This window comes from Pongo abelii, chromosome 11 (assembly GCF_028885655.2).
Source record: "Pongo abelii isolate AG06213 chromosome 11, NHGRI_mPonAbe1-v2.0_pri, whole genome shotgun sequence".
NCBI classification, from domain to species: domain Eukaryota; kingdom Metazoa; phylum Chordata; class Mammalia; order Primates; family Hominidae; genus Pongo; species Pongo abelii.
This window is the reverse complement of record NC_071996.2, coordinates 140,017,162-140,041,783: the sequence shown is the minus strand read 5'-3', so window position 1 is coordinate 140,041,783 and position 24,622 is coordinate 140,017,162. Positions and strand designations below refer to the sequence as shown.

Here is a 24,622-nt window from a genome sequence, read left to right as displayed (position 1 = left end):
CTGAGGCAGGAGAATAGCTAGAACCCAGAAGTTGGAGGTTGCAGTGAGCCAAGATCGCACCACTGCACTCCAGCCTGGGCAACAAGAGCAAAACTCCATTTCAAAAAAAAAAAAAAAAAAAAAAAAAAAAGGTTGGTTGGGGGAAGAAAATATTACCTACCTCACAAGGTTAATGAGATTTAATGAATGATCTATGTCAGATCCTAAATACTTCCTGGCAGAGAACAAGAGGTCAATGGGTGCAGCAACTGGCAAAGCTCATAAGATATAATCACAGAGGAACTATATTTGTTCTCTTGCAGAATTGAGAAGCCTTGTTCCACCGTCTTCTTATATGGAGTATTATGCTAACCTTTTTCACCTGATTTGTATCTTTTGATTGTCTGTATTTCATCATCAAGTAATTTATTTGCTAGAAGAGTTCATGGGTGGCTCATACTGAATGGTGCCTACATAACAGCCAATCCTGCCTTTTTCTGTGCTGACAGAGTCCTGATTGGGTTCTTTTATCTACTTCTCTACCTCTTAATGCAGGTAAATCCTCATTACTCTAAAGCAGTAATGCATATCATATTTCCCTGCCAGTTCTTTTTCTATCTTGGGATGTCACAGTATGAGGATATAAGACCCAGAGCTGTGACAGGCATTTTATGACCACAAAGGAAGTCATTTTGTATGGTTACTATGACAGCTCCGAAAGATGGAAAGACCATTGAAGACTGATCCTTGATGATGTCACTGAGCCACTGAGATCATGAGCCATCACCTCTATTCTTGGTGTTAAGGGAGATTTTAAATCTTCTTATTGTTTAAGCCAATGCTCACTGGTTTTCTATTATTTGCATTTGTTAACATGTCAATCTGTACATGAGTGCTGTATCTCTTGAGGGCTTTCATATTGGGACTATTAACTTGAATGAGTAGAAATATTCTTGGGTCACACTTTTCCCTCAAGAACTTTGTAAATATTGCTTCGTTTTCACCTGACATCAAAATCCGAGGCTAGCCAGATTTCTCCTACCATTTCTCTTTGAAGTTCAATAATGTATCCAGGACATTTCCTGATGTTGGGTGTTGTATATCAGTTTTCCCTGGAACACAGTGAGAATTTCTGATCTGCAGATTTAATTCTTTTATTTCAAAAATGTTTCTTGTATCTCTGAAAATAGTCTAATGTTGAAGGTCTTTCTTGCAGGAATATCAACTAACCCGTTTTGTAAATTGCTCAGGTGTCTCACTCTTTCCTCTCTACATTTACTGTAATTGAGTCAGGTTTTTCCTCTAAGTCAGTAATTCAGCTGAATTGTGCCTGGTCTATTTCTTGGTTTTTCTAACTCATTTTCTGTATTGGACTACTTCTGTTTTTCTTTTGGTTTCCTTAGCTGTGTAATCTTCTTTCCTTTCTCATTCTGTTGTTTTATATTTTCTCCCAGTTATTTTATTACCTTAATGTTCTTATTAGCTTATTCTATAACATGGAACACAAGTAAAGATTTTTCTGTTTTGGCAGGGCACGGTGGCTGACGCCTGTAATCTCAGAATTTTGGGAGGCCGAGGCGGGCAGATGTCCTCAGGTCAGGAGTTCGAGACAAGCCTGGCCAACATGGTGAAACCCCGTCTCTACTAAAAATACAAAAATTAGCTGGGCATGGTGGCAGGCGCCTGTAATCCCAGCTACTCGGGAGGCTGAGGCAGGAGAATTGCTTGAACCCGGGAGGTGGAAGTTGCTGTGAGCTGAGATCTCACACTGCACTCCAGCCTGGGTGACAGAGGGAGACTCCGTCTCAAAACAAACAAACAAACAAAAACTAAACTAAACAAACAAAAAAGATTTTTCTGCTTTTATTTATTTGGTTAGATTTTCTCCAGACTTTCTTTCTTTCACTTGTCTGGCCTATGTTATAATCCTTTCTTTTCTTCTACTTTTATGAAAGTCTTGGTTTTAGATATCGGAAATGCTGCTTCTATCTTATTCCTATTTAACATATATTGCTCTTTGAAAATGTTCTATTTGTTCAAATATAATGGAGGCGAATTCTCTTTGACTGTCTTCTCACTGTATCTGAGTTCCAGAGCTGAGATATTACACTTCCCTCTGCTTTTCTGGAACCTGAGTACACACTGGGGATAAGGACTGCTCCCCTGAATCCACACAACTTCCGGGCTCTATGCTCTCTTCTGAGATTTTGATAAGCTCCTTTACCACCATCCTCCCACTCTTGTCAATAGTGTGCCCTATTCCTGTGACAACATGCCCTTTGACTTTGAATCTTTGCCTCAATTCAATGTAGGGACCTAGAAAAAGGCAAGTCCTAGAGATTTCTCCTGTCCCTGCTGGGGTCCTGGGAGCGGTAGCGATTAACCTCTACTCAGGACGGTTTTATCTGGCCGGATTTCCCCAGTTGTTTCCTGGTTCGGCTCACCCTTTCATCTCCCTTCTTTTCAGTGTGTCTTCTTTGTATCAAAAAGCATTAATGAGAATTCTTGGTGTTGTGTCTACTTGGTCTCTTCCCCCTGAAGGGCTTTGGGAGAGTAGAGATGAGACTGGACACCATTCTCCACTGCATGCTGCTCTTTCACTGAGTTTTTGAAGTTAACGGTACAAGGTTGTACTCAATTTCTAGTCTGAGAAATAATTTGCTCCATTATTTGAAGGGGGTGCGGAGGGCTGGCTTTTACTATGTTTTTGCGCATTTCATTAGTAACGGTGGGGGAGAGGTTTTGTGATCCTGATTATCATTTTTACCCTGATGTCCTCTCCACGCCTTTGATAGCATTAAACCTGTTGTTCCAATAGGAACTGCAGGGTCTAAAATGTGCAAATAAACCTCAACAGTTACTAAAGACGAAGAAAGAAGAGCAATGAAAGCCAACACTCACAGCGACTTACGGATAACTGTTAACAACATCCACACTGCATTTTACATTTACAACGCACCCGCGCCTTAGTTCATACTCATTAAGTCTCCGAAGGGCGCGTCTGCGTAAGTCTTGGGTCCCCAGAATCTAAGTCTGCACTTGGCCCAGAATAGTTGCCCAGTAAAGTTCTGAACGACTGTTATACCCACTTTACAGATGGGAACACTTAAGACCACCATCAATAAGGGCCTTGCGCAAGGCCGCAGAGCTGAAGGTGGATGAAAATGGGGCCAGCAGGAAAGCGGGAAGACGGCCTGGAGGACCACGGGCCAGGGGCTGGGGCCCGGAGCTGGCTCGCCAAGCAGCCCGGCCCCGCGACGCAGCGCTCGGACTCCGACCCGCTCCCACGGCTGCGCCCACCCAGGCCTCCTGCGCTGTTCCCGCAGCAACAGGAGGCGGTGGCGCAGGCGCGGAGTGCGCGGGGGGGGGGGGGGGGGGCGGGGGGGGCGTGGGGGGAGGGGGCAGGCGGAAGGCAATGCGCAGGCGCGGCGTTCCCGTTGCTAGGGCCGCGTCGCGCCCACATGAGTGGCCGAAGTGAGGTTCGCGAGTCTCCGGGTCGCGACGGGAAGGAGTGAAGCACCCTCTCTGCGCCTGCGCGCTCCGTGCCTGCGAAGCAAACGCGGCCTCACCTTTTCCTGCCCGAAGCAAGAGATTATCGCAGTCCTGGTTTCTCTCTCCAGAAGACCTCCCCGCCAATCCTCTGTAGCTCCTGGTAGTGCCCTGACCCTGCTGCCACCGTCCTTCAGAGAGCAACGGAAGAGCTTCCCGGAGGGAGAGGAAAAGAGGGAAAGTAGCCAACAATGTCGAACGCGTAAGTGATGGGCTCCCAGCCACAGCCATGGGGTGGGCTTCCCCAAGCCAGAAGGTGGCTTGCTCTCTACTTCTCTTATTTTCTTTTTTCTTTTCTTTTCTCCTCCCCTCTCCTCTCAACTTCCCTCCTCTCCCTCACTTTTTTTCCTTTTAGGAAATTCAAATATGCCTCGGGATAGAATATCTGCTTATTGTGAGCAAGGAAGATCATACACTTAGATCTCCCCCTCCCCTACGCATCCCACCACCCCATGAGGATGAGCTCCCAGTCTTCCCTATACCCGCCAAGCCCTTAGGGGCTATTGCTGAGAAGCAGTATGCCATTTTGTCTGCTTTTTTTGTTAATCTTTCACGGTAATAAATACGTTGCTTTGTGAAAACACCCGGGTCCTGAAATTTAAGTCTAGAAAGATCTTGGGAAAGCATTATTGTCATTTGCTTTTCACAAACTCGAGTGGCAGTGGTACTGAAAGGAGTGTGTGCCTAGCACTGTGTCGTTTACACAGCACTTGCACAAAGTTACCTCATTTAGTCTTCATAAGAATAATTTCAAACAGGTAGTACAGTGCTGACCCTGTGGACACTGTTCTAACTGCTTCACAGCAACCCTGTAATGTAGGGGCTGTTAATATTGTTATTTCCATTTTACAAATGAGGAAACTTGGGTATGAAGAGGTGAAGTAGCTCACACAGCAAGTGAACAGTGCCAAGCCAGGCACTGTAGCTCCAGCCTGCACTGTTGCTATTACATACCCTATTTTCTAGGCAAGGAAATAAGAACAGAGAGGTTAAAGACTTGCCAGGGTTTGGGAGTGGGGAAGATCAAGAGTTCTGTTTAAGACCTATTGAGCTGGAAGTGCCCATTGGACATCATGTGGAGATGAAATAGGCAGTTAAAATATTCAGATCTTGGGTTCAGGAGCGAGACCCATGTCTGAAATATAAACTTGCCCGCTGTCAGCCTGTGATGGTCTTTGTGAGACATAGAATGAATATTAATAAAGAAGAGGTGTAAGGACTGAGCCTGGGATCATCCACAGTAAGGCTGGGGGAAGAGGAGACCTGGCAAAGGAATCAAAGACATGATCCATGAGGAAGAAACAAGTGGAAGAAATAATAGTGTTTCCAGGAGAAGTAACTTCTTTCTCCTCTGTCAAGTGCTCCTGAGACAAGTTGGGGTAGAACTGAGAACTGACTGTTGATTTGGCAGTGTGGAGTTCACCAGTGACCTTGACAGGAGCTGATTGAGTGGTATGATGAGATAGAAAGACTTACTCAAGTGAATGTAGGGGGAGAGAAACTATAGACGGTGAGCATAGCTAACTCTTGAAAGGAGTTTTGCTGCAAAGGAAAGGAAATATGTTGGCAGCTAGAGGCAGAAGACATGGCTCCAAGACAGAAAACAATAGAATGTTTGTGTGTGGAAGGGAATGGCCCAGAATGATATAGGAGGAGGAGGGAGAAGTGGGTGACATCGTTGGTAGTGAGAGGACATGGGATCCAGGGGGTGCTGGCCTTAGGTAGAGGAATTCAGCACTTAGCAATGGAACAGGTGGGAAGGCAGCATCAAGATGCTGTTCAATGGGTGGGTGCCCTGGAGGTGGCCTGGAACAATCATGGTAGATAGAAGATGATGGGGACTGAGGGGCAGTGGTGACAGCATCAGATGAAATGGGATTCAAAGCCAGGGAGTGTTAGGAGGAGGGAAGGCAAATGTCTGGAGGTGCACTGAAGAGAAGGGGTCCCCTTGACCCAGCCCCACAGCCAGAGACAGAGGGCTCTGGGGGGAACAGGAGTCTCTACTGAGAGGGCTTGCAAGCAGAGCCAGGCCTTCCGTAGAGCAAGAAGGCAGGGGGAGTATTTGGGGAAGAAGACGGCAAACTAGTTAAGATTGGAAGATTCAGAAGGTTTTAGCACATGCAAAATAACTTGAAAAGAATTCCCATTGTGCAATATTTTGATTTCCCACGGAAGTGCATATATTCAAGTGAATACTCAAGTGTTTCCCTCCCCTACCCACTCCGTTATAGGAAAACTGCCAAGCTGTAGAAATAACAGTCTGGTCTTTTTAACTGTCATATTCAGTCTTCTCCATCCACAATCCTCCTGACTTCAAAATCTGTCATATCTCTAAGTCATATGCTCAAGTCTGAAACCAATCATATACTTTTAAAACTGTTAAGTAGTCTCATGGATAAAATATTACCTTCTGTTTGCAAAGTGCATTTAAAATTCCAGGAACACTTTCACACCTGTTGTTCCATCTGTATTAGTCCATTCTCACACTGCTAATAAAGACATACCCGAGACTGGGTGATTTATAAAGGAAAGAGGTTTAATTGACTAACAGTTCTGCAGGACTGGGAAGTCCTTAGGAAACTTACAATCATGACGGCAGGTGAGGTCAAACATGCCGTTCTTCACATTGTGGCAGCAAGGAAAAGTGCAAAGCAAAGCTGGGGGAAAAGCCCCTGATAAAACCGTCAGATCTCGTGAGAACTTACTATCATGAGAACAGCATGGCGGTAACGGTCCCCATGATTCAGTTACCTCCCACTGGGTACCTCTTACAACACGTGGGGATTATGGAACTAAAATTTAAGATGAGATTTGGGTCGGGACACAGCCAAACCACATCACCATCCCACAGTAGTCCCTGGAGGTGTCCAGAGTTGGTCTCATCATCCAGGTTTGCCAGTGAAGGAGGCGTAAGCACGAAGAGGTTGAGTGACCTCCAGGGATGAGCTGCTCGGGACACTGGTTTCTATTTTAAATGTAGAGCACTTTTACCTTTGAAAACCACCTTGCCCTACCCAGGGAAAATAAAGACATTTTTCCACGCAGAAACTCGCACAGGAATGCTTCTAGCAGCATTACTCACAGCAGCAAAGAAGGCGGAAACAACCCAAGTGTCCATGGGCTGGTGAATGGATAAACAAAATGTGGTGTATCTGTACAAAGGAAACTTGGCAATAGAAAGAAATGAAGTACAAAGTATGCGACAGTGTGGATGAACTTTGAGGACACCGCACCGAGGGAAAGGAGCTCAGCACTGAACGCCCTCCCCCTTCTTGTGTGATTTCACTTCTGTGAAATGTCCAGAATAGGCAAAAAGAGATGGAAATTAGGATAGGGGTTGCCAAGGGCAGAGAGGAGTGGGGAATGGGGAGTGACTGCTTCACGGGTGTGGGTTTCTTTCCCAGTGATGAAAATGTTCTGGAGTTAGATAATGGTGGTAGTTGCACAACTCTATGCTAAAAACCACTGAATTGTACACTTGAAAAGAGTGAATTCTATGCTGTGTGAATTATCTCTCATCAATGCTCTTACGAAAAATCATCTTGCCGCCTCTCTTGTCTCATTTGACCTTCATGGCTGGGCTCAAGCAGAAGGAGGCTGAGGCTGCAGGGCGAGGAGGTGGGGCGCAAGGCCAGATGGGCTGAGCGCAAAGTGGGGGCTCCCCAGGCTGGCGTGGCCGAGGCATGGTGCCCAGGTCCCTGGCGGTCCAATGCGGGAGGGGGTGTGGTCACATGGAGAGGCACCAGGACAGCTGGGGAGCAGGAAGCCAGGGACAGTCTTGAGGGAAGAGGGTCTGGTGGAAAGAGATGACGCCGTCTCTCAGCGCTGAGGAAAACAGGTAATGATACAGGGATCCGTGTGCTTTCAAAGCAGCTCATTTTCCTGTCAGCCGGGAATCTTTGCCTGGTCTCTCCAGACAGGGATCCCCAGACAGACTGCAGGTGGCGAAGAAAGAAATGGCAGGACGCAGAAGGCTCAAGCCACCAGGACTGTCTTTGACCAAAAATTCCAGTTATGCGTCAGCTCCGTGAGGCCCTGGAAGAGTCCTGCTTCTCTGACCCAACTGAAGCCAATGAGGGCTCTGACCTGGAGCGACTGGGCTCACCTGGATAGTTCTGCCCACAGCAGGTCTAGACATCCAGAAAGTCTGGCTGTGCTCTGCCCCATCAGGTCGGCTGTGGTTTCCCCCTGGTGGAAGCAGGAGCCTCTTCAACCCAAGATCTCTTGCTGTTGTTGACTTTGGGTCTTTGTGGGGTTCAGGTCACCCTACCTGAACTTCACAGAGGCAGCCTCTTCAGGGTATTGTACAAATTTAATGCTCGTTGGTGTGGCCAGTGTTGGAAGTATAAGATGCCTTTTAACTTTTACTGTCTTTTCCACTCCCATATTTAAAAGTTATTACTAGATTTATTTATAGTCTTTAGTCTATTGTTACTGAATTCTTGGCCATATTAAATCTGTATGTATGTCTCGAGAGTCTTCTGTCTTTATAGCTTTTCTTTTCTTTTTTTGAGATGGAGTCTCTCGCTCTGTTGCCCAGGCTGGAGTGCAGTGGTGCAATCTCGGCTCACTGCAACCTCCACCTCCTGGGTTCAAGTGAGTCTCCCATCTCAGCGTCCCTAGTAGCTGGGATTACAGGCGCGTGCCACCACACCCAGCTAATTTTTGTGTTTTTAGTAGAGACAGGGTTTGTCTCTTTAGACAGGAACAGGTAGTGCCTTCTGCTTGCGCCGATCTGTACCTAACATTCTAGAATTTCCTTTAGTTAGATTTCATGTGGCTCCCACCATGTGAATTCTTAAATATTTAATGTTCTTTACTGGTGCTGTGAATGGGTTTCCTCTTTCATTTTTTTTCTCTGCATTAAAGTATTGCAATTTTGTTGTAATTTTTTTTTCTTTTTTTTTTTTGCTGGAGTGCAGTGGTGAGATCTCGGCTCACTGCAACCTCTGCCTCTGGGTTCAAGCAATTCTCCTGTCTCAGCCTCCCAAATAGCTGGGATTACAGGCGCCTGCCACCATGCCCAGCTAATTTTTGTATTTTTAGTAGAGATGGGTTTTCACCATGTTAGCCAGGCTGGTCTGGAACTCCTGACCTCAAGTGATCCACCCACCTCAGTCACCCAGTGCTGAGATTACAGGCGTGAGCCACCACGCCTGGCCCTTGCTGTACTAATTGATGTATTTTTGTTACTGATTTCCTTGGATTTTGCAGTCATGCCATTTATAAGCAGTGGTGTTAAAAAATGGTTTATATTAATTGCTTACATATCCCCTTGTCCTTTTTTACTGCTAATTTTGGGGGCATATTTCTAGCATTTCTCCACTGAAGGTCCATTGGGTCACTGGTTTTTGGCACTTTGAAGAAGTCATCATTCTTTTTTTCTTGGTGTGTGGGGAGGGCATTTTTAATCAGGCCTGTGCTGCAAGTTACAATTTACTGAGCATCTTCTTGGCATCTATGAAACAAGCTGGGGTTTTGCTGTACTGTTGCTCTTTGGAGTTATGCTTTCCTCTGTGTTGAACTGAAAAGCACTCCTGCAGTCAACCCTCCTGGGTTACAGGGAACAATTCTTTTGATCTGGAGCTGCGGTCTGTTTTCTAAGTGGAATTTCAGATCTGAGTTCTAAACAAAATTACCCTGTCATTTTCCTCTTGAATGTTGTCCTGGCAGGTTTGGGCCCCAAATCCTATGAAGTCCACAAAGCAACTTGAGCATTGTTCTGTTTTATGTCAACAGTTGTCACACCTGTTAGTATGTCCACACCTGTTAGTATGTCCAGCCTGTGTCCTCACTCAGGCCAGTGAGCACCTTGGGTTTACTGTCCCTTCTTGGGCCCTAGAAGTCTGGACTTTGGAAAACTCACACCATGCTGAGCCCCTGTTCTTGATCATTGTCCACAGGCAAACCATTCCCTTGATCGTCTCAATCGTCTTTGCTTCTTCCAGCCCCTCCTGCTTGTCTATTTGAGGTGGGACAAGCAGAATGTGAGAGGGTCCCAGGAGCTTTGAACTGGCATGAGGTGTTGCTTTTGTTGTTGTTCTTTTGAGTGATGGTTGTTGTTGTTCCTGATCAATGTAATTGTTTATTAGTCACTAATTCTACCAGGAGTCAATGTGTGTTCTGTGTGATATGGTTTAGATTTGTGTCCCCACCCAACTCTCCTGTCAAACTGTCATCCCCAATGCTGGAGGCGGGTTCTGGTGGGAGGTGATTGGATCACGGAGGTGGATTTCCCCTTTTGTGCCATTCTCTTGATAGTGAGTTATCATGAGAACTGGTTGTTTAAAAGTGTGTGACATCTCCCCACCTTCCTCTTGCTCCTGCTCCCACCATGTGAGATGCCTGCTCCCACTTTGCCTCCACCATGAGTAAAAGCTCCTCGAGGCCACCCCAGACGCAGATGCTGCCATGCTTCCTGTACAGCCTGTGGAACCGTGAGCCAATTAAACCTCTTTTCTTTATAAATTACCCAGTCGCGTGGTGGCTCACACCTGTAATCCCAGCACTTTGGGAGGCCGAGGTGGGCCGATCACTTGAGGTTGGGGGTTCGAGACCAGGCTGACCAACATGGAGAAACTCTGTCTCTACTAAAAATACAAAATTAGCTGAGCATGGTGGTGGATGCCTGCCCAGCTACTTGGGAGGCTGAGGCAGGAAAATCACTTGAGCCTGGGAGGCAGAGGTTGCAGTGAACTGAGATCGCACCACTGCACTCTAGCCTGGGCAACGAGAGCAAAACTGCATCTCAAAATAAATAAATAAATAACCCAGTCTCAAGTATTTCTGTATAGCAATGCGAGAATGGACTAATACACAGTGCCAAGTGGAATCCTAATTTTCTGATAATAACCTTCTTTCTTATAATAAGCTGGTCTGGAAGGGTGCTCTTTCACTAGCAATAGTTTAAATATTGCTAAGTTTTGAGAAATCTGGCATTCGGACGTGCTGGGGATGGGATTCTAAAGGCAGAATTCAGTCTCCTGACTCAGTGGGGTGTTGGGGGGAAGAATTTTGGTTTTACGCTCAGTCTGTTTGCTTGTGGTGTAACTACCTCTGTGTCACGAGACCCCTCCTTCCTCGTCTGCTTTCTCCCTGACAAACGGGAAGCAATGAAATCAAGTGGTTTAGAGCATGAACTCTGGAGCTGGACTGCCTACATGTACATCCTGCATTCAAACTGTGTGACTTTGGGCAGTAACTTATCTTTGCCTCAGTTTTCTCATATGTAAATTGGACTAATAATTATGCCTACCTCATAGGGTTGTTGTGAGGATTACACGAGTTATTACATGGAAACCACTTAGGACAGTGACTGACAGTATATAAATGTAAGCTATTACCTTCGCCATCATCATCATCATCATTATCATCATCATCATCATCATCATCTGAACCCAAAAGTCTTGCAAACATCAAGATACACTTTTACCTTTTCGCCAGAAAGGTGAAAAAAGCATGTTTAATCAGTGCTTCAATAAATGATGCTTAGTTTGTAAGGAAGAATGGAGCATGTTTGAGGAATGGCAGATGGTGAGCCTGGGGCAGAGGGTGCCTGGAGGGGATGCTTAATAATGACCTTGGGAATGTAGAAGAGAGAGTCCCAGTCAAACAGGGTGGCTAACCATGGGTACTTATCTCCTCTTCCTCCTGAATTGCCTCCAAAATGGCAATAAAGGATTTTAAAGCTACGAACTCACAAGGACAAAGAAAATATTTGACAAGAGATACCAAGAAAATGCAGGAGGCCAGGCACAGTGGTTCACATCTGTAATCCCAACACTTTGGGAGGCCAGGACAGGTGGATCACTTGAGGTCAGGAGTTGGAGACCAGCCTGGCCAGTGTGATGAAACCCCCATCTCTACTAAAAATACAAAAATTAGCCTGACGTGGTGGCACACGCCTGTAGTCCCAGCTACTCAGGAGGCTGAGGCAGGAGAATTGCTTGAACCCAGGAGGCAGAGGTTGCAGTGAGCCAAGATCGTGCCACTGCACTCCGGGCTGGGTGACAGAGTGAGACTCTGTCTAAAAAGAAAAAAGAAAATGTGGGAAAGGGAGAGCAGGCATGGATGAGAGGGAATGGAGGAATGGCAGAGAATGTGGGACCTGAAAGCCAGAGAATGGGGCTGGGGTGATCAAAACCCAGCTGTTTCCCTGGGAAGCCAGGCGGGGGCCTGGTTCTTCTGGGACAGGGCTGAAATTGGAGGACTGCTTGCAGATCTGTATAGGCCACATTTAGGCTGCCAATCACTTGTGTACCCCAGAGAGCAAGTGGCTAAGGCACTAGCCAACCAGGCAGAAGATGGCACATGCAGCCGACCTGGACTCAGGACGCCAGGCACAGGTAAGCACGGGAATGAGTGGCCTGGCTGACAGTAAACAAGAGGTGAGCCCCCTTGACCAGCCTGCTTCTCCTTCAGGGGATTAGGGCTGCCCCCTCCCCTTAGCATAGGGAAAGACCTTACAGAGAGATACTGACATTTTTGGGTTTCTCCTTCATCAATGATCAGGGCTCTCCACACCCACTTTCTACAGTGAAGCTCCTTCCCAGACACACTGACTTTCCAGTTCACTTTTCAGTCCTGGTTCTTGAACGTAAAAGCAGAATCAAAAAATCACCTGAAATTTGGTAGGGGAAGGTGGGACTCTCTACCATGAATGTATTGGCCCTGGCAGGAAAAGCGGGGACACTCATGAGGGCCTAATAAAGGGACCAGTAACAAAGACGTGGACATAGTCTCGGGAAACGGCAAAGGATGGGGCGGTATTCTGGGGCCAGTCACAGCAGGGCCACCACCACGCTAAGGCTTTGGTGGAAGGGCACACCCAGCCTTTGTTGCCTCGCCAGGGTGTGGACAAGACGGTCATACTCCTCTGCTCTCTGGCTTCCTCTCTGTTCAATCCACTAACTCAACTCACTGGAATGAGGGCAGAGAGCCCAGCTGGTGCATTCCAGAGAGCTCAGCCTCCCAGGCCACAGTCTGCACCTCACCTCACTTTTTTTTTTTTTTTTTTTTTAAGACAGTCTCGCTCTGTTGCCAGGCTGGAATGCAGCGGCACGATTTCGGCTCACTGCAAACTCCACCTCCCGGGTTCAAGTGATTCCCCTGCCTCAGCCTCCTGAGTAACTGGGACTACAGGCGGGCGCCACTATGCCTGGCTAATTTTTTTTTTTTTTTTTTTTTTTTTGTATTTTAGTAGAGACGGGGTTGGCCAGGGTGGTCTCGATCTCCTGACCTCGTGATCCACCTGCCTCGACCTCCCCAAAGTGCTGGGATTACAGGCGAGAGCCACCACGCCTGGCCTGCCCCTCACCATGCCCAGCCTGCACCTCATTTCTCACACTGTACATCATGGTTCTAAGATTCTTAGTGGTTGCCTTTTGCTGTACTTCGTTCATTCATTTTTCACTGCTGTGTGATAGTCCATTGGTGAATATACTACAATGTATTTATCCACTCTCTTATTGGTGGACATTTATGGTATCTCCAGGTTTTTACTATTATTTAAAAAATGCAAGTGATCATTCTTGATGCATATTTACAAGTTTCTCTAGGGTATAATTATTCATTCATAGGGTATTCACACGTTCAACTTAATAAGAAAATGCTACATTACTTTCCAAAGTGGTTGTTCCAATATATACTTCACCAGCTGTGTATATGGACAAATAAGTTAACTATTCTGGATATCAACTTTGTCATCTTTTAAATGGGTATAATGATAGTGGCTTTATGGGCCAAGTGAGGAACAACTTTATATCATTTAGACAAAATGCTTTTTAAACTATTTATTTGATGATAATAGTGGTGGTACATATTCAGAAATCAGAAGGACATCAGAACAGGATATAAATTGTCTATCAAGCCTTGCAACTGTATAACGATATTCTTAGCTCACACTTGATTCTGTGTTATATTTTGCTATACCAGAGGCCAAATGTTTATGTTTTACCAAGTGATTTTTATTTACTGTGTCATCTAAATTCTCTCTCTTCCCCCAGAATGTATAATAAGATGTGGCATCAGACCCAAGAAGCCCTTGGTGCTTTACTCGATAAAGAGCCTCAGAAGATGATTGAACCACAAAGAAATCAGGTTTTCATCTTTCAGACATTAGCCACCTTCTACATAAAGTATGTGCAGATCTTTAGAAACCTGGAGAATGTCTATGACCAGTTCGTCCACCCCCAGAAACGAATACTGATCAGGAAAGTCCTGGACGGGGTGATGGGCCGCATCCTGGAGCTGAAGAACGAGATGGTGGAGCTGGAACTCACGGAGTTCCATTATTTCGATGATATCCTGCAGGATCTCAAGCTGGCTCCCGTAAGCACTCCGTTGTTTTCTTAGTAGTTGATTTTTGTTATAAATAAGATACATACCCGATATCTGTACCCGATACCTGACAGACTTCCTGTCCATGTTTACTAGTTGGTGTATGGAAAATCTAAACATTTGCCTTCAATTATACCATGCTGTCATGGACAAGGTTTGGGTTCCCTTTGTTTCTGGTGCAGATGCATCTGCACACTTCTTGGCTGTGTTAGGCACTGTGGTGGCTGTGGTCTTACTGACATCGTAGTGTCTGCCCAGGACTGTTGGAATGCAGTGGGCCAGCCCTTTCATCAGCACCCTTGAAACACAGACCCTCCCAGCATCCAGTAGCAGCGCCCGCTCCTCTGTTTCCATGGAATCTCTCTGTAGCCTGTTGGTCACAGGTTCCCTATTGCCAAGTGGATGCATCTCCTCCTTACTTTGGGTCAGTGGTGACCCAGGGGAATGTATGGCTTACATGGCAGTGGGCCTCAGACGTCAAAGGAGAGCTCATGTGCTTGCTCTCCCTCCTTCCCTCTGCCTCTTCCCTCCTTCCCTCTCTCCCTGGAGCCCTCCCTGCTGGTGCCTGGCAACCACAGCCCCCTCCTGTGAGCATTCGGCCCCTGCTGCTGCCCTCTGATGTTCCTGCTGGGCATAGGGCCTCTTCTGACTCAGGCTGGCTGGGCTGCCAGGGCCACTGGCCACCTCCCCTCAGTGTCATGGTCCTGGGAGCTCACCTTCATTTTGAAAGGAACATTTCCTTGAAGTAAAATCAAAAGGAGAAAGTCTTTAATTTTCTACATGAGGGTTTCATGTTTCTTCTCCTTGAAAATATATGGGCTTTTATAAAGGTACCTTTCTTTCTGAGATAGGCTTTCCTCACATTGTTATTTTATCAGAATGGAGTAATGAGAATAACTGAAATGAATGAAAATGTTGACGATTATTCCAAAAGTTTTATGTTTATTGCATTCATCTATAAGAGCATGGGCTAATCACCAGACTTAATCTGGTGCACTTTACTACTAAAGTGACAATATGAACAATTTAGGATAACTGTGAAACAAACAGTTATTAAATCATATTCCGAAATTTAATTAATGAAGTAATACATATTCCTAAATTTAATTAATGAAGTAATACTACATTTATTGGTTGAATTTCAAGAATAGGAAGTCATGCCCCTGTTGTTAAGGAATAGTGCATTTGGGGCTCTAAGCGGCGGCCCCTCCACGGCCTTGCCTTTCCTGCTGCATCGGCCAGCCCCTCTGCTCCAGGGACATCATCTTCCTAAAGGCCATGCCATTGTTGCCATGGGGATGGGGCCACCAAGCACCAAGAGGAGTGACAAACGAGCAGATGGCATCCAGGAAGCCTTCGTGCAGAGGGCGGTCAACAGTGTTTCCTAGCAGTCCTGGAAATAGTGACTGAACCATGTGCTGTCACTGAATCCCACATGGTTGGGGTGGGCTTAAGGCATCTTCATTCTTGGCCACATCCCCAGTACTGACAAACACCCAGCTGGGTTCCTGCACTTGGTTCCATGAGTTCCCCAGATCCTTCCTTAAACTGCCCCTTAGTCCGAAGACTGTGTCTGTAACCTGCCACGTGAGGAACCTTTCCTAATGGGCCCACCTCATAGAGAGACATATATGGCAGGGAAGAGGCTTTCTCTACCACTGGAAGTTTCCTAGATTCCACTCCATAGGGAATGAGAAACCTCAAGTTTTCAGGGATGGACATGAAACACATCATGGACGAAGATGGAGCAACTAATATCTCTCTTCGCTTCTCTTCCATTCTCAGTGACTCTGTTTTCTCTTCCTCGAAATCCTAACTATAATTTTTTTTAGATGGAGTTTTCCTGTTGTTGCCCAGGCTGGAGTGCAATGGTGCAAGCTCAGCTCACTGCAGCCTCCGCCTCCTGGGTTCAAACAATTCTCCTGCCTCAGCCTCCCAAGTAGCTGGGATTATAGGTGCGTGCCACCACACCCGGCTAATTTTTATATTTTTAGTATAGATGGGGTTTCACCATGTTGACCAGGCTGGTCTCGAACTCCTGACCTCAGGTGATCCACCTGCCTCAGCCTCCCCAAGTGCTGGGATTACAGGCATGAGCCACTACGCCTGCCTGCTAACTATAATTTTGTGGTACCAAATGGACCAGATGGAGCTATAAGACAATGAGGTTTTGTCTTCAAAGTTATAAAAGTACCACACTTGAATGTGCTTGTTAATAAATAAAATCACATTAAATCAAAGTGTCATCATTCTTCTCCGATTGCCCTCTCTCCTCAGGCCACACCCACCCACTAGACTCTGCTAGTTCACTCTCCAATCACCCCCAGCACTCCATGAGCCTCAGAAAGGTTTGGTGTTCAAAAGACATTGCAACCTCCCAGAAGTCAGGGGGATACTGTCCCACCAAGTCTTAAAAATGATACCCTCTTAGGCTTAAATGTTTACTTAGGGGAAGCCCTACCCAAAATTCTCTGGGCTGGAGGGAGGTTATGGGGAGTCACACCTAGAATTGGAAAAAAATAAGATAGCCAATTCTGAAAACAAAGACCTTTGCTTTCCTGTCAAAACAGCCAGGCAGGTCTGACAGAAATTCTAGGATAATGTTTCTCAGTGGGATTGGCCAAGGGCATACCCATATCCTTAAATAGCACTTCTGTACTCCTTTTTACTCAATTTGGACTGATAAATGTTCATCTGACCCCCTGCTAGTTTGAAATATTTGGTGACATGCACAAATGAAGGATAGAAGTTTATTATATAAAAACAAGTTTCATAATAAAGCAAACTACTTTTGTAAATAATTTTTGCAATGGGAAAATTTAAACTATTTGTTTGATGATAATAGTGGTGGTACATATTCAGAAATCAGAAGGACATCAGAACAGGATATAAATTGTCTATCAAGCCTTGCAACTATATAACGATATTCTTAGCTCACACTTGATTCTTAGCTCACCATTGCAAAATTACCCCATTTTGCAATGGGGTAATTTTGGTAAAAATAAAACCCAATTATTAGAAAAAAAAGTGACTATTTACATACAAATAGTCAATAGTGCTAATGATAAATTATTAGGTTTAATTCAAAGATCTCTACAGCTTAATACTTTACTATTCCCATTTGAACCATTATTTTAGGTAAAACGAGGTAATATTGTATTTCTTTAAAGAAATCCATTAAGTAATCATTAGTTAATTGAGGCCTAATTGATGTGAACTCCTGATGCTTTTCTGTAATGATTAAAGCAAGGGGCATGGCTATGATTTTCTTTTTGATTTTGTGTCTCTTTAGTAAATGAATTCTCTTAACTCCACTGGCCTCATTTTTTTTTTTTTTCTTAAATGAAAATGGGAAGTAAAGCAAGCGTCTTTGATGTGCACATCCTTACTGTATATTTTAAATAAAGTTCCAGTCCTGAAATTGTGATGGAAATACTCTTTTTTATTCTTTCTCTTCTCTAGCAACAATTAGATATTCCCATACCCAAGTATTTTTTGAAGGAGAAGTTGGAAGTAATAAAAGGAAGAGAGAAAATTCTTGCTCAAATATTAGCGGATGGCGGAATAGATACATCTGACATGGTTTGTATATCATTTTAACAAACATTAATCCATAATCTGTGTAACTTCCTTTTTCTGCTGCTCCTAATTGTGTGAGCAACACTTAGATTATTTTCAGTTTAAGGAGAGAATGATCCCTCCCTCCTTGTTATACAGTACATAAGAAGTTGCATAGCTTTTGGACGTGCTTTTGGTGATATATAATCATTATTTTTCAAGAGCTTAGAAATTGAGATCAAAATGTATGTTTTGCTACTTTAATCAGTATCTGTTGATTATCAACGCAGTTTAATGTTTCATCTCAAATTCATCTAGCTGAAGTCAGAAGCTAAATGTTGTTCATGTAAAATAATTAAGTGCTGACATAACTTACTAGGAACTTGAAAGTTACTACACTTTCTAAAAATGCTGATTGGCCTTTTATAACTGCAGGTTGAGTGGATATGGTTTGACTGTGTCCCCACCCAAATCTCATCTTAAACTGTAGCTCCCACAATTCCCATGTGTTGTGGGAGGAACCTGGTGGGAGGTAATTGAATCATGGAGGTGGGTCTTTCCTGTGCCGTTCTCGTGATGGTGAATAAATCTCATGAGATCTGATGGTTTTATAAAGGGGAGTTTCCCTGCACAAACTGTCTTGTCTGCCAGCATATGAGATGTGCCTTTCACCTTCTGCCATGATTGTGAGGCCTCCCCAGCCACATGGAATTGTGAGTCCATTAAACATCTTTCTTTTGTAAATTTCCCAGTCTCAGGTAGGTCTTTATCAGCAGTGTGAAAACGGACTAATACATTGAGTGACACTTGGATCATCTTGAATGGACTGTCATTGGGGGAAGAATAATCCATAAAGATCCCTCCTGGGAAGCAAGGAGTAGAATCCATTTAGTTCTGTGCCCCAATACCTCCTTTGTCCCCAGGATTTGTGCAGCTCCATCTTTTTCCTATTTCCACAGCTGTCTTAGTCCTGACTCATGACCGCCTCCTGGATTCTTGCAGTCATCCCCCATGCAGCCTACTGGTGGGGAGTCTTCTTCCCACCCTTTCCACAGGGCACTGTCCTATCTACCTTCTGGCAGGATGGCAGGTCTGCCTATACATTTCAGTAACTCGCTGCCTCACCCTTCTGGCTGGCCTTCATGGCCTAAGCAGTAAGGCAGCACTTGTCCATTCAAGCTGGGACACGCCAGGGTGAAAGGGGCACTGTGAGTAACTATGCTGAGGCTGCAACTGCAGGCCAGGGTCCCAAGGTAAACCAGCACCTGCAGTCTTTCTACAAATAGCCCTCATTGGCCATTGCCAGCCTGGGGGATGGTGTTAAGGAAGATTCCAAGTGTATGCTGAGGATGGCAGGAGAAAAAAGTGCCCTGTGTGCCTGCCTCAGAAGACAGGTGAAATGCATGCCCTGTATTTGCCAGCCCAGTGCTGTCTCATTTCCCATAGGCATGTTCCATGCTGGATAGAGGGCTTGTTCTTCTCCCTTACATACCTGCTCATCAAAATGGTACCCATTCTGTGGAGCCTAACTTGATACACCATCCTTCAAGAAACCTTTCCTGACATACTGGCTTAGTCCATTTTGTGCTGGTATAACAGAATACCACAGACTGGGTAATTTAAAGACAATAGAAGTTTATTTTGCTTATGATTCTGGAGGCTTGGAAGTCCAGTATTGAGGAGTTGCATCTGGTAAGGGCCTTCTTGCAGTGTCATAACATGGCAGAAGGAATCACATAGTAAGAGAGCAAGAAGTAAGGGGGTGAGCTCATCCTTTTAGCAGGAAAGCTATTCCCTCGATAACAGTATTAATTCCTCTTGAGGACAGAGGCCTCATGACCTTATCACCTCTTAAAAGTCCCACATCCCAACACTGTTGCATTGGAGACTAAGTTCCTAGCACATGAACTTTGTGGGACACATTTAAACCATAGCACCCATTTAACTCAAGATGACCTCTCCTTCCTGTGCCCCTGCTCCCAGCTACTGGCCCTTGTTTTCCATTATGAATTCCTTAAAGTCCATTCCAAAGCCAACTTACTTGGGGGTCAACTAGCCATCCTTTCACCACTGGGCTCCTGTGTCTGTGCTTTCGTCCATGCATCAGTCAGAGTGAAGCACTCACACTTCATTCCCCAAAGGAATCCCTTTGCACCAAGCAGTGATGAGCACTGCAGAATTACTAAAGATTTTGTGTTGGAAAATGGAGAAGGAAGATTACATTGCACTCACTACAGTGAAATCCTAAAAATTCCTCTTTGCCATTTATCCTGCTCACTGTTCCTCTTCATTTGTTCTCAGTCACAGCAGGCAGGCTTCTTTGTTCCTTCAGCATCCAGCTTTGGCCAGCCCCTATCACCTCCACTGGGTTAAGTACTTCTTCTCCACCCCAGTCTCATTTCACATGTGCCAGGGGCTCAGCAAACCACAAGGACTTCCCTGCTGCAACTTCTCCATGGCCTTTGGTGTCTCATAAGGCCCCTTTCTTTAAGCTGCTTATATACAGTATATACCCCAGAAAGAATATATTGTGTGTGTATATATATATACATACAATATATATAACCCAAGAAGAATTTTGATGCATGAAAATTATTGTCCATCTCCTACATTAATATCCACTGTGGGCCTCCTTAAATGCTTAAAAATGTTTGACATGTTGAGTTCCCTACTCAAAATCCCTTAGAATTATTTGATAATGGCCACGACTATTTTCAGAATGACAGCCCGGAATCTAAAGGAAAGAAGTACAATACTAACTCATGTTTGCTGGGTACTGTATGTTAAGTTCATCATCTCATTTAATGCCAGAATGATAATCGTTCTACTCTAACTTGACAAGTGCATTATTGAAAATGTGTGCTCACCGCAAGTTTGAAGCAGTGAAATCTTACTGAAAACAAAACTCAGAGGGATTGTTATGTGAAAGAGCTTCCTCATAAGCAATCACATTCCTTGTGCCATGTTGGAGGGTAGTGGGTGGCTTAGGGGAAAGACGGTCAGTCTGTTCAAATTGGCTCCTTCTCTTCTTACCCATGGGATCTTGCATAAGTTACCTTACTTCTTCGATCTTCAGTTTTCTTCACTCTTAAGTGGTCACAGTAACACCGGCCTTGGAGTTTGCTCTTGTGAATATGATGAGCATGCGTACAAAAAGCATCTGACATCTACAGGTTCTCAGTATACATGTACCTTTCCTCTCCTTCTCACTCCTTCCTGTGCCCCCGACCCTGGCCTTGTTACACAGAGGAGGGATCATTCTGGCAGCAGTGGCCCTGGTGACAGCGCCCCACACATGAAGCCTCAGCACCTTCACCTTGTCCTGCTGTGGCAACCATTGCTGCCCTCTGAGGCCTGGAAACAGGCTTCACCTATGCTTTGGTGCTTTTCTTTTTAAATTTATTTTTAAATTCTTTTTAGAGACAGACTCTCACTCTGTTGCCCAAGCCACAGTGCAGTGGCATGATCATAGCTCATTGTAGCCTCCAATTTCTGGGCTCAAGTGATCCTGTCGCCCAGCTTCCCAAGTGGCTGGGACTGCAGGTGTGTCCCACCACACTCCACTAATTTAAAAAAAAAATTTTTAGAGACGGGGTCTCACCCCTTTGCCCAGCGTGGTCTTAAAATTCCTGGACTCAAGTAATCCTCCTACCTCGGCATCCCAAAGTGCTGGGATTACAGGTGTGAGCCACTGTGCCTGGCCTCTTTGGTGCTTTTCTGACTCCAGTGATCTGTCCCTTCTGCTTCCATCCATGCATGGACACCCCCCAAGCCAGGCCACGTGAGCCCCTGTTCCCTTGCTCTGGGGCCTCTGGAACAGCACTGGGGCCTCCCACTGAGCCTGCTCAGAGTTCACACAGGCCTCAGGTGCACCCAGAGCCCACACAGGCCTCACCTGCACCCAGAGCCCACACAGGCCCCAGCATGTACCCGGAGCTCACACAGGCCTCACCTGCACCCAGAGCCCACACAGGCCTCACCTGCACCCAGAGCCCACACAGACCTCACCTGCACCCGGAGCCCACACTGGCCCCAGCATGTACCCGGAGCTCACACAGGCCCCAGCATGTACCCGGAGCCCACACAGGCCTCACCTGCACCCGGAGCCCACACAGGCCTCACCTGCACCCAGAGCCCACACAGGCCTCACCTGCACCCAGAGCCCACACAGGCCTCACCTGCACCCAGAGCCCACACAGGCCTCACCTGCACCCAGAGCCCACACAGGCCTCACCTGCACCCAGAGCCCACACAGGCCTCACCTGCACCCAGAGCCCACACAGGCCTCAGCATGCACCTGGAGCCCTTTGTTCTTGTCCCTCTTTCCTCAAAAAATGACACAGCCCCTTGCCTAACTTTGTCTCCACATACACCATGTGAGATCTCCCAAAACAACCTTTTACTTACCAGCCCTGATTTTTCTGTTTTACCAGGACTCATCATGTTTGAATGTTTTAAGATGCAAGTTTATAGACACTGGAAGACTTTTCATGTATAAAATTAAATGCCCCAAAAATGATTTCGATATTAGTTGTATTCACTGGGCATTCTGTACTTGATTTTAAGATCAGCATTTTACTTCACATATATTTTAAATTTTAAAAGCTCATATTAGAGGTATGTTTTCCATTTCTATGTTTCTCCTCTTAAGTTAATGAAATATTGATAGCAATTTCAAGTTTTACTGAATCAATTTTATTGACATTTTTAGTATAATTTGCTGCCAACCTAAAATATCATGGAGCTAATTAGTATTTTGTTCAGAAGGATAAAGGAAAGTCAGGGGGCCCTTAAATTTGGGATCACAGCATGAGCATGGCATGTTATCAAAATATACATCATTCACTGGAAAAATGAACAGTGTTCAGCGGTTCTCACACTCCTCATCAGCCGTGGAGACTCTTAGCAGGATTCTGTTTGAAGTAAGCATGTGATGTGTCTGGGATCAATTGATGTGGTTAACATGTTCAAACATTGGTTTATCTTGACTGTTTTTTGCAGAAATACCCTGTAAAGAGTATCCCTTTCGACGAGGCTGTTAAATTAATCCAGATTGCTGAGAGGGCACGGCAAGGTCGCCTAAGGGCGTTATTCATGAAGCAAATCTATCTGCAAGAATATAGAGCAAAGCAATCCAAGATGCTTGGCAAGAAAGTGACAGATACCTGGGCTGCTGCACTCCGCATTCAGAAGGTGCAAACCTAGGGCTTCTGGAGTTGGGGTACATGGTGTCTTATACACTAAAGATACATCCCAGTTTTGGGGCTGAGCTTCAAAACTCAAACCCCAAATCCTACCCTTAATAAAACTGGATTACATTCCAGAAAGATTTATTAACTTACCCTGGGGAAACCATTAACTAAGCTTGGTCATATTTTCAAATTTTTACTCTAAATAGGTATTAAACTCAGGGCATTTTATTCAAATATTGTTAAAGACCATTGGTAGTTGTTTAAATGAATGTTGCTGAAATGCAGTGAGGACATAAATCCTTAATGGATTTTTGGAATACATTCACACACAGATATATAATTACAGAAGGGGGACCAGGCCTTAATAGCTTCCAGAAACATGCAGCAGCCATCACTAATAACCAGCACATCAGTGTCCCTTCTAGAAGGAATACGTAAGGTTTTCTTTCCTTATCAGATAAGCACCATGGATTTGTGCCCCATTTTTTTTTCAAATAGAGGCTAGGTTTACTTACAGGGAAACGCAGCAGATGGCAATGTGATACAAACTAGCATTAGGTTTCAGACAAAGTAAGTATAAGGACATAAAATTAGGCCAGAAGATGAGGACTCTGTCCCTAATTTTCCCTGAATAGGAATAGGAGAAGGTGATGGGGAAGGATGGATAAGAGTCTGTTTGCTTTCAGGTTTCTGTGGGAATATAAAGTTGTAGCATCTGAGTTGAAAGCTTGAGTTGTACATTTCTTGGAGGTTACTGTATTTCCCCACATTACTTTGGAAATTTTTCCTTTAAAACCATGAAGTGCCATCCTTAGATCTAGCCTCACATTCCTGCTACCTAGAATGTTCCTCTTGAAGAAACCAAGGTAAAGGAATCTCACTGATAACAATTACAGGTCAGTTCTGTGGTTCATTCTTTTTAACAATGTTTTTGCCTGTGATCACAGAAGAAAAAATATTCCATCAACACACACATGGGTAGCCTAGAGCTTAGGATTAGTTGGCATTTTGAGATGTGCAGTTTATATAGGAGAAACTGCAAGCCATGTTTTCTTTATATTTGTATGTATTAAACAAGTAACCATTTATTTGTTTTTAGGTTTGGCGACGTTTCCATCAATGTAAGGAAACTGAAAAACTGAGAGAAGAGGAGATGATCTTCCTGGGTATGGTAAGTTTTTTTTAAGAGATAGCATCTGGTTTTCTTAAAGACAATAGAACATGTGAGACTGTGTCTTCTTTAGAGAGTTTTTGAGGGAAGAAAGGAAAGAAAAATAAATGATTTAATGGAATGGAGTCACCCATATGTACAGAAGCCTGCCCAGGGAGATCTGAAGAGATCAGGGTTATATCCATTTACACATTTCTGTGCAAGATGCGGAATGCTGTAGATGTGTAAACAGGCTAGGAGCCGTCACAACCTGCTCTTCCTGTCTGATGGCAGCAGTGCACACCACTATATTAGTATGGACGGTCACAATGGTGGGTTTGCATTGATACAGCTGGCTTTTTTTTTTTTTTTTCTGGTGCTGGTGATTACTGAATCATAGAGATGGAAAGATGGATTAGGTGGATTAGTTATCTATTGTCATATAACAATGTTACCACCAACTTAGTAGCTTAAAACACCAATTTGTTGTCTCACAGTTTCTCAGGGCCAGGAATCTGGGTACACCTTAACTAGGTCCTCCACTCCGGATCTCACAAGACTGCAGTCAAGGTGTCAGCCAGGGCTGAGGTCTCAACTGAGGATCAACTGCGGAAGGGCCTGCTTCCAAGCTTTTGTGGTTGCTGGCAGGATTCTGTTCCCTGTAGGGCATCAGATCCTGGGCCACAGTTCATGCCAGCTGTTAGCTGGAGGCAGCCCCCAGCTCCATGCCATGTGGGCTTCTCCATATGGCAGCTGGCTTCATCTAAGCCAGCAGGGAGAGGGGGACTGCCCAGAATCTTATGCAAATGATCACAGAAGTGGCATCCCATCACCTTTGCCCTATCATATTGGTTGG

The 24,622-nt window shown here is 45.0% G+C and overlaps 1 protein-coding gene across 5 annotated transcripts in view; it reads left to right on the top strand.

Annotated features, from left to right (window-relative positions):
- Positions 1 to 3,359: 3,359 nt before the first annotated feature.
- Positions 3,360 to 24,622, top strand: part of IQCA1 (IQ motif containing with AAA domain 1) — a 170,252-nt gene continuing 148,989 nt past the window's right edge. For 4 of the 5 annotated variants that reach the window (XM_063713148.1, XM_024243837.3, XM_054550024.2 and 1 more), the window contains exons 1-5: positions 3,427 to 3,730; positions 13,533 to 13,857; positions 17,329 to 17,448; positions 22,426 to 22,617; positions 23,716 to 23,787. In XM_063713148.1, coding sequence (XP_063569218.1) covers positions 3,720 to 3,730; positions 13,533 to 13,857; positions 17,329 to 17,448; positions 22,426 to 22,617; positions 23,716 to 23,787 — 720 coding nt within the window. In that variant the 5' untranslated portion in view covers positions 3,427 to 3,719. Of the gene's footprint in view, positions 3,731 to 13,532; positions 13,858 to 17,328; positions 17,449 to 22,425; positions 22,618 to 23,715; positions 23,788 to 24,622 lie in introns of all 5 variants that reach the window. The other variant, XM_009238278.3, reaches the window with a different exon arrangement.